This window comes from Telmatherina bonti (genome assembly GCF_933228915.1).
Source record: "Telmatherina bonti genome assembly, chromosome: 14".
NCBI lineage: Eukaryota > Metazoa > Chordata > Actinopteri > Atheriniformes > Telmatherinidae > Telmatherina > Telmatherina bonti.
This window is the reverse complement of record NC_136612.1, coordinates 28,577,705-28,588,548: the sequence shown is the minus strand read 5'-3', so window position 1 is coordinate 28,588,548 and position 10,844 is coordinate 28,577,705. Positions and strand designations below refer to the sequence as shown.

Sequence of the window (10,844 nt, the reverse complement as noted above, 5' to 3'; positions counted from 1 at the left end):
AATAATAACAAGACAAGACAGAAAGTGGGATTTAAAAAAAATAAATAAGAAACTGCTTCATATAAATCAACTTATGGGAAGCATGTGATGGGGAGTGGTGAGGCTTGTCGAAGCAGACAATGCTTCTTATCCCTGCACTTGTCCATTTATTGAATCTTTATCCCTGTGCTCTGCTCTTACTCCCCAGCCTGTTGCTAAGTTACTGCCACCCGTGTCCAAGAACTGCCACAAAGAAGAAATGACAGAAATAGAGAAGTAAGTAGAAAAAAAACTATAATGTGTAACTATTCTGCTGGCATCAAGCTCTCGGTGTAGGTGGATAGAGCAGGTAATACACTGTGGGCGATGATATTCTCTCCAGTAATTTCTAATTTGGATTTATTGTTATCAAAGCCACCTGTAACAAACGCCCCCTCACGTGAATGGCATTTTCGTGAAGATCATCGCTGCTTTTCCTGAATAAAAACCTACAGATTTGGTCAGATGGCAGCCAATTAAGACTGAACAAGTGGGGAACAAGAGGGGAGGGGGCAGCTGGAGGAAGAGAAGGGGGATGGAAGGGTTCTGACCTGCGTTACAGATCTATCCACAGCCTTTTAAGCTGCTCAGTGTGAGAATGCTGTTGCAAGGAGCCAATATCAAAACACAATTGCTTTCAGACAAAAATCAGTGTTTGGACAACCTCAGCTGGCTTATACTCTCCTGCTTTGCCAGCTCTAACGGGCAGGCATGAGGGTCAAGTCGGGCGATATGAGTTTTCCTCAGGTGCACCATCAACCGGCTGATAAAATGTGCCAATTGCTGATGTGGGACAATGTGTAGTTGTGTTGACACTTTGCAATCTGATCTTTCTTTCTTTCTCTCTTTTTCTCTCTTTTTCTCTCTTTTTCTCTCTTTCTCTCTCTTTTTCTCTCTTTTTCTCTCTTTTTCTCTCTTTTTCTCTCTCTTTCTTTCTCTCTCTCTCTCTCTCTCTTTTTCTCTCTCTTTCTTTCTCTCTCTCTCTCTCTTTCTCTCTCTTTCTCTCTCTCTCTCTCTCTCTCTCTCTCTCTCTCTCTCTCTCTCTCTCTCTCTCTCTCTCTCTCTCTCTCTCTCTCTCTCTCTGGTCCCTGTGAATCTGAGGGTTGCATGGGGAGAAAATAAACATTAATAAATAAACATTTAGCTTGGAATACATTAGGGTGGAGAAATGGAAAAAATGCAACAGGACTTCTTTAAGATCTTAGAACCGTGGGAAGTTTATTGTGTCTTACTGTTTCAGATGATACAGACTGAGAGAAAGGCCTTGCAGGAACAAGGAAGACAAACTGAATTTGGTCAGGAGACAAGACACATCATGCTAGCTTGAGAGATGAAAATATGTCTAAATGGAAATGAGTGTAATGGGTGGTGGCTGAGTGCTTGAGTTGTCTGCATTGGACAGAGGGAACAGACATTTCTTCAGTGAGACTGAGGAAATCTGTAATCTGTATCTGAAACTGATATATTTTCATCTTCCTTTCAAGCAGTCGGGTTCTGGAAGGTTGCAGCATGCACAGGTCTCTACAACAGCAATGAAGTTATCTCTTTCAAGTAGCTTTAATGACTGATGGTTGTTTAGAGCGAGGTTAATGTCGGCCACTGCTGTTGTGCTGCTGCGATTGGTAGCCGTATGTAATTAATGACTGTATTTACATCTATGTTATTAGCAGCCCCAAAGGTGGCAAAACCTTTCAGATTAAAACATGGCCTCCAACACTCTCTCTATATTTAACATCTCTCCTTTTTTTTCCTAAAAGGGAACTTTGCTCTCACGCTTGCCAGCATTTAATTGTTCACACATACTCTGAAGCACACCCAGGGACAGGGAGGCTCCATCGCTGTCCTGTATTTGCTTTGATCAGCTAATACTGGGGCATCTTGGGAGGAAGAGTTAATTGGAAAAGAGGGGAGAGGAGGGGGTTCTTCCAGGAATGTCAGGTGACAAGGCTCAAAAGGGTGTGTCTATTTTGAGTCCCGAGTTGTTCTAAGCCCTGGGTCAGCATCACTATTAGAAAGAAGCGGTAGAGAGGAGGTGGGGTCACGCAGCAAATCCCCGTTGCTAAGGATGTCTTCACTTAGTTTGTGTTGCTAGGCTGCCAGTTCTCTTGTGCTTAGTTGAAACTTTCTTCTTCAGAATCCGTTTTAATGAAAGGACTGGGGTCCTGCAGCACACTGCTTGCGGTGAAAACCTACCGGCCACCCCCGTGTTGACCCCAGATCTGAACAGAAGAAGCATTTCAAGTCTTCTGACAGCTTGTACTGTGGACACCTGCAGGGGAGACATCTGAGAAGAAGGTTGACTCATTTCCCAAAATATGTGTCCTCGGTTGCTCCTTCCCTGCATCTTCGGAGAGAACTAAGACACAAGTGAGAACTAAATCTGGATATTTAAGAATTTGTAGACAATACATATGTCATGGTACTTATAGGTCTTAACCAGTTTGTTCCTTTATTAATAAACTGGCTGTTAAGGTCATTTAAATCCTCATCCTCTGACAGTATAAAGTTTAAAAAAAATTAAAAATATTTAATTGAATTAGTAGCAGGTGACTGAATTTGATTTATTCAAGATCAGTTCTAAAAGACGTGTGTGAATCTGATCTCCTTTAGGAACTTTCACAAGCTTTTGGAATGGAGACTGTACAAAATGACGAGTTAATGAAAATTTAAAGAAAGATAGAACATGACACTTTACAGCACCCTCTTAGAATTAACATACCTACTTACATAAAACATATATTAAACACAAGACACAGTTTCAACAGCAAAAAAAAAAAAAAAAAAAAAAGTAATTGTTACAGTATATACAAGCTGATCAGATTAGTTTTCAGCATCTTTTTTAAAGATGGAGATGGTTTTCAACTCTTTCAATTCATCGCTTAGCCCATTCCAGATCTGCAGGATTCTGCGTGCAACGCTCAGGCTAGAGATAATGAGTCATCTTCTTTTACCATTGATGAGACATTTTTTCCTGGTGTCATAAGTACAGAGAGGACTCCTGATTGGAATGAGTTGAGACATCCTGGAAACACTAAAACCTGCAGGATGGTAGATCTCGAAGACCAGAGCTGCTGACCACTTAAACTCATGAATGTTGTGCAGGTTGTGCAAGTAAACTGTAAACTGAGTCATTTTTAGGAGGATAATCTCCACAGTTCAAATCAGTGATACTGTGGCTCAATAAACTCAAGTCCCTTTCCATCTTTGTTGACTCAAATGAGTTTTCCCAGTTCTTTTAATTACTTTTGTGCTCCCAGTAGAACCATGATACTGACATAAACCCCGATCCAGAGGTGGGTAATTTTTTATAGCTATCTATATAAGCTCATCGGAGGATCACATGTTTTTAACAGTCTTTCGTAAATAGTGTTTTTTTTTCCTGTGTAGGAGGAAATAACCTCTGTCAACTCAGAAGTTTCATCATGAAGTTGGTGCAACTTTGAATGATTTGGCATTTGTGAGTTATTGCAGAGCTGAAAACATTTTACTGCAGCTTTAAAGTCTTAAAAAGTCAGTTTCCAGCTGCATGTGATGACTGTGTGTCTACAGCCACACATGGGTAATATCACATACATATTTATTTGTTCAACCAGGATTTAATTTGCAGACCAATATTAGACATCCATTTCATGTAGCATCACAACTATTCCGAAAAAGCGCGCATTTTAGTTTATGTTGTGATGGTATAGTTTTAATTTGTTTTTTCCTTGAGTTCCAGTGGCTCCAGTCCCTTGGCTGTGAACCAGCAGGTAGCCACGGGGTGGAGCCAGCTACTTGGACCGAACCAGTGGCAGAAATGGGAGGGGGAATTTAGGGTTTTCTTCTGTTAGTTTAGTTAGGTTTTTGTGTGTCATCTCCTTTGTCTGTTTTTGTTTGGGCTGATCAGCCACTATTTAACTTTACCCTTGTGTATCATTTGTTAGGTCAGTTTGTTTCATTTTGTTGCTTGAGTTACTTCTGTTACAAATTCTTTGATTATAGTTTTGTTAAGTTGACCTCTTTTATAGGCCTGATTTATTCATTTATGTTAAAACAACTTTTTCTTTTTTTTGGGTCAAAATAAAACCCCTTTTTTTTTTTTAAATTTTAAACCTGTACCTGACTGTGCTTCACTGCTCGGCCCATCACACTGCACATAACACAAATGCACGATCACTGCAAATGTATTGATAGTAGCACACAGTGGAGGAAAACCTTCTGCTTAAACTTGGACAGTTTACTGTAGCTGGAGCATGAGACGTTATTTCTCCCAAAAATAACTGTGACCTAATACGAAACAATAACCCAAAAAGCATGTTTCCTTTAGGGGTTCGCAGGGATCCATCAATCTGGCTCTGAAAATCTCAAATCCTCATGTTCTCATGCACTAACAACATTTTTTAAACTACATTTTCTTTGTTGCTTGTTTGTTTTTCTCAGCTTTTCTAGAGAGCAATGCAGCGAGCTTCTAGTGAGTGCAGCTTCTCATTAAGACTGTGCATGACAACGGCACACTGAGAGTGATGCAGTCGCTTGACATGAATACAGTTGCTAATTGCTTTTGTCATAAAACAAGAGAATCAAGCTAATTTAAGACAAAGGCAGCAGGACTTTGCTGAAGAAGAATTAAACTGTACAAAGTCGACCTCTTCTTCTGGAACATCTGGAGCAACACTATTGCTAATGAGAACTTAAAAGTTGAAATGACATTATTCTAAGTTGTACTTTATTTTACTTTATAATTTAAGTTGTTGACTGCCAACCTGTCCAGAGTAGACCCTGCCTCTTGCCCAATGATCACTGGGATAGGCTCCATCTTCACTGGTTATGAATATTGATGGATTTATGTAGTTGGTCTTAAATTTGGTCATCTTCTTTAAAATCATACCTTTAAAACAATTAACTATATCAACATACAGTATTATGTAAAAACAGCACAAGTAACTTGTTTGAATCGTCACTGTTTACTTTATTCAAACTTTATGCTGCTTACATCTTCATCTATGACTCAAGATCAGACAAAAAAAAAAAAAAAAAAAAAGAGAAATTCTTCAGACATTTTAGCACCACCATGTGGTCAAATGAAAATGAAGCAATCCAGTAAAGAGAACAAAGAATAAAAACCCTCTTAGGCCACTTCATTGGGTGCACCTGCTCAATTGCTTCCAAACACAAATAACTAATCCTCCAGTCACATGGTGGCAACTTAATGTATTGAGGAATGCAGACACGGTGAGGACAACTTCTGAAGTTCTAGCCATGCATGGGACATAAAGGGGATTCTGTCACTTTGAACATGATTGTCGGTGCCAGACATGCTGGTCTGAGTGTTGCAGAAACTGCTGATCTACTAGGATTTTCACACAACCATCTCTAGGGTTGACAAAGAATGGTCCAAATAAGAGAAAAAGTCAAGAGGTCAGGGGAGAATGGGCAGACTGGAGATGCCAAAAAGCAACAGTGACTCAAAAAACCAAAACTGGTTCCAACAAAAGAATGCGCAATACCTAATCTGCATGCGCAGATTCAAACCTTGTACTAAATAAAGCAACAGAAGACCACACAGCGCGCCGTTTCTGTCAGCTAAGAACATAAAAACAAAGACTCACCAAAACTGGACAATGGGAAAGAGAAAAACATGTTGCCTGGCCTGATGAGCCTCCAGATCAGCTGTAACATTCAGATGGTGGGGTCAGAACTGGGTGTAAACAACATGAAACCATGGATCCATCCTGCCTCGTGTCAACAGTTCAGGGTGCTGCTGGCGGTGTAATGGTGAGGGGGATATTTTCTTGGCACACTGTGGTCCCCTCAGTACCAACTGAATACTTAGACGCCCCAGCTTACCTGTGTATTGTTGCTGATCATGTCCATTTCTCTGTGACCACATCTTATCTTTGTGATGGCTCCCTACAGCCGGTTTATGCCACCATGAATTAAGGGAAGAAAGGGTCCAGCTGGGAATTAGTAAGGTGGACCTAATAAAGCAGTCACTGAGATAAATATGGCAAGAATCCTAAATAATGTTGCTCAGTTTTAAACATACATTTATTATTATGAGATGATCTCTGTTACTCAGCACAGCTGCCTGGATGTTCATGTCCCCACATCATCACCACAATGGTACAAATTGATGGGTGGTGTCTGCTTAGGCCTCCTGGAATTGACCGATCTGAGGAAATTGGGCTTTTCTCTGAGATTTTTTTTTTGTTGTTCTATTTTACAGAAGTAAATATTACTCCACTTGCTGTTCTATTCAGACTTTGATGCGCATTATGCCATGGCCATCGCGCCCTGTCACTGTGTTCCACCCCAGTCAATGTGCCCTGGATACACAACTGCTTCTTCCCAGTAAAGGCGCCTCATTGCCCCCCCCCCTTTCTCCTCTAAACCAAAATAACTTTACCAACCATCTGTCACTGGGCTCACAGGTCTTCTGTTGCTAAGGAACAAGTCAGACAGTCACGTTCATGTACGCAGCCTCTTATGAATATACAGTATTTTCTTATACAGTTACGCAAACAATAACACTAAATCGACAAGATATATAACTGCTTCGGTGGCATCAATTTCACAGAAAATCCTCTTCAAGATCAAACAACAAAATCAGCAACAGATTTATAAGCATATAAAGCTTTGAAAAGATTAACTTCTGAAGAATGATGTGCTAAATTTTCCTGAATGATTTAAAAGCTCAAAAGAGTGACACATTGATTGAATTCTCTTTCTTTTTGGCTTCGCCAGTGCTCCCCGACCTCTGTTTTTAGTATTCTTTGAAGTTTTGTTGTCTAAAGCCTTGTAGTAGCATTGTTAGGTAGCAGAGGATTTACATATTGACAGAAAGATTAGGTGCAAGTACACGCTACTTTCCATAATCATTCTGGAGTGAATAATAGAATGAGATTGCATAGTTGATTTACATGCTTCTGATTAATTTGTTGCAATTAAGCAAAAAAAAAGCCAATGGGATAATTTGATCTTATTGTCAACATCTACGATCCATTGTTCCTCTGTTACCAGCCATTAATAAATGATCTGAAAACAAACCAGCTCCAAGCTTATAAAAGGTGTTTGTGGAAGGAGCTAATCATTGTTTGTACACATGCTTGTCAGTCGCTTGCTGAAAGCCGCTTACGCAGACATCAGGAGCATTGCAAATCGAATTTCATGGCTTTTGTTTTTGAGCAAACAGCAGATTAATCTCCCAGACACCGCTCACGGGTATCGCAGAGTTGTTTAAATCATCTAAGTATCTTATTCTTATTTACTGCAGCAACGCTTCAATTTCACATCCTTATAAGTACATGTGAATTATTTAAAAAAAGAGGAGAAACTATTATTGACAAGAAGATTTTGAGAAAAGTTTTCAGTGGTGGTGGGGTAGTAAAAGAGTTAAATAAGATTGCAAAGATTTATTTAGATGGAAACACTGCTTGCAAAAAAAGAACTGAACTTTTGATTATTTAAGGAAATTTCACTGTTTGTTTGACTCCAGAAAATCCTCTTCACATATTCTAAGAATAAACTGATTTATCCAAAGTGTTAACCTCATCAAGTTTCAGAAAATACATATGCAAGTAACAAAGTTATATTTTATTAAAGGAACATTGCACATAGATGCACACTTTTAATTTGTATCACAGATACAGCCTTCCAATGAAGCATTGGCTTCCAAATGAAACCTTACATTATGCATAAATTGTTGTGTGTGAATAACACCAGGATTACATGGAAGACCACTCCTGTAATATTTGCACTGAAGCTCTCTGGAGACTCGTCCTTGTTCATGAGGTTGCAAAGGTGTCACATCTGCATGAAATAGTTGATCAACAAAGTTATCTTTGAAATGGATCCTTCCAATAAGTAATCCAAGAAATATCTTCTGCTGAGGAATTAAATTAAAGCTGCAGTCTGCATGGAAGAAAAATAACTCGCTCAAAAGAAGCAGGGGAGAAACATTTGCCCAAGTTCAATCATATTTTATTAATTCTTGTCTTCATCTCTAAGTTACAGCTCAGTGTGCCTTTATCCTCTCAAGGCACTTTTTCTGCCACAGTGATGCATTTCTAAGCATTCATACGCTCCCCCCCCCCCCCCCCCCTCTCTTTGTGCCAAGGAGTCATCTGCTCATATTGGCTTAACTGAGTCAAAAGTCTTAATATTTTTAGACACTTTAAAAAGTTTCATCTTTGTCTAAATCAACAATATTAATAGTTTGGATCTACTTGGAAATATCCATGTTAATGACGTGTTTATTCTAAAGTATCTGCATGTAAACTAATTATCCAGAAGAGCCCTTTTCTGTCTACAAGGAGTTACACTTGTAGATTAACTTGAAGATTATGATTACAAACATCTTGATGTTTGAAAATTAAATGACATTATTTTAGAAATATTCAAAAGAAAACAAATGCGAATAAAATAAACATTTCTGTCTATTTTGCATCTTTTCTTTCTGGATTGCCTGTCAGAACAGTTCGAGGCCGCCTAACCACCTCCCCTGGTGAGGGGGTGGTGGTGTACTCCAGGGGGAACTCATCACTTTAAAACGCACCACAGAGGAAACGCTCGCGGAGAACACACAGGCGCACAGGGAGTGTCTCATATTTCACGGTGAGAGACACCGTGCCGTACTTTCAGTCTAGAAGAATACTTAAAAATCCTTCAAACGTGGGCTTTAACTAACTACCTTGAAACTTTTTACGCACCTGATACGACGCTCTGGCTGCAGCGGTGTGGCCATGTGGATGCGCTCATTACGCACTGAGGCAGGAGCAGAACTCTATGTCTGCCAGTTGATCTGGACATTGCAAGCGTGTCGTTTTTCCTTCCTCTTATTATCTTTTATCTGAACACTCACATGAAGCAAGGTTTCGCCTGGAGTCCGGGTTTTGTGGCGAGACTGTGCGTGCGTGTCTTTCAGCTGGAGTGCCGTGTCTTACAGTAACAGAAACATGAATGTTTCCCTCTTCAACGTGACCCAGGGCGCGCTGTTTAACGGCAGTCAGACCCTCGCCGGGGCTCTGGATATATTCTCAAGTAACAGCACAGACGACGTGGTGACCGGCGACGGAGGAGGCTCCCTGGTGCTGCTGCAAGACGAGCGCAAACTCTTCGTCATGCGTGTTGTGCAGATAGCAGTGCTGTGCGTCCTGTCGCTCACCGTCATGTTTGGTATATTTTTTCTCGGGTGCAACCTAATGATCAAATCAGAAAGCATGATTAATTTCCTGGTGAAGGAACGGAGACCCTCCAAAGACGTGGAAACTGTCATGATTGGACTTAGCTAGAGTACTGAGGTCAGATGCAGTGGGAAAGAGAACCAGTACCAGGACCAGGTGCGGATCCCAAAACCTCAAGATCTGCATTTCTGCGTCCTGGAGATGAAAGATATGCAAAACTTCACATTTCCTTCCGATGAACGACTTCTTGAAAGTAGTTCGACCAATGTTTGTGCGTAAAATTCAAGCATTTGTTTACAAGTGGACCGAATTGTTAAATATTTCTGAGTGAATTTAATTTTGCCAATTTGAGCAAAGTAACGACAATGTTTACAAGCTGTTACCTCATGTCTAGGTTGGTTATTCTTTTCCCTCTTTTTGTAAATTTCAAATGACTGCTTAAAAAATACAAAACATGTCCACAAGCATGATTATGAATTCTTAAAGAGTTCCACGCCTGCCACTGTACTCTGTGATGGATGTGTGGGTATTCTCTTCAAAGTATTTTTCTTGATATCGTTTCGTAAAACAGTTTAAATACTGATATTTGGTCGGTTCTTTGGACAAAAGATGTATGGAGTGATTGTGATCCAGTTTGGCATGCTCGCTGAGTGATCTGTAAAGTGATTTTTGACTCGTTTTGCACTTTTAAAAACCACAAAAATGCTGCATGAAGTATTTTGTAATAAACCATTGAAATTGCAGCATGCAAGTAAAATATTGAAATAAATATGTTCAGTTTTGTCATCTTTTTAGCTGGATAATGTTTTTAGTATTACAGAGCGTGTTTCAAGATTCCACTTTGGAGCAGTATTTAATTTTTATTTCTATAAATCATTCAAATTAGAACTTATTCATGATTAATTTACAGCTACACAGAACTGGGGAAACTTTTTTAAACCAGGGAAATGAACCCTCTTCCCTTCACACCTCATCAGATTCTATCATTACTTATTGACCAGATGAACACATTAAATGAATACATTAATGTGCTACAGAGGGTGCACTTTTTTACTGACGTGATCATTCTCATAAATGTTAAATAAGTTATGTTAAAAAGGTTGCATTACATAGCTGAAAAGGAAAATGACATATCTAAAGAGTGAATCTTACCTAAAAAAAACATCTATAAGTATTTGTTTTTAGATGAAAGCGAAAGCTGACTTATCCTGAGGACATCTGAGCTTATATTGGCTTTAAAGTGTTAAATCAGATCTGTTAGAAGAATGGCCAGCAGCAAACAACAAAACTTAAATGTTAATCTTGATAACCTCCCTTTAAATGCCTTAAAGAGTGGAAAAAACTCTAGATGTCAGAGATTTTCTCTCACTTTTTCTCTGCTCCATCTCAAAGTGTTCATTATGTGAACATAAACGTAAAAAAAAAAAATTAAAAAACAAGCACAGACCAACATGATTGTCCTCTGTTTGGCTATTGGAGGATTTCCCATAGGGACCGCTATGAGACTGCTTGTTGCAGAAGATGTGATTAATGTTCCTAACAGCAGATTGCACAGATCAAAGAAAAAATAAATAAATAAATAAATAAAAAAACAAAAAAAAAACAAACAAAACAAAAAAAAAAACGCTCTCATAAAGTATTTCAAAGGATCAGATGTTGATTCAG

General features: G+C 39.2%; 1 protein-coding gene across 1 annotated transcript; it reads left to right on the top strand.

Annotated features, from left to right (window-relative positions):
- Window positions 1-8,951: 8,951 nt before the first annotated feature.
- Window positions 8,952-9,287, top strand: rprml (reprimo-like; the record flags this gene model as incomplete). The annotated part of the gene is made up of 1 exon (XM_079253115.1): window positions 8,952-9,287. One exon carries the CDS (start codon window positions 8,952-8,954, stop codon window positions 9,285-9,287), a length of 336 nt encoding a protein of 111 aa, XP_079109241.1.
- Window positions 9,288-10,844: the final 1,557 nt, after the last annotated feature.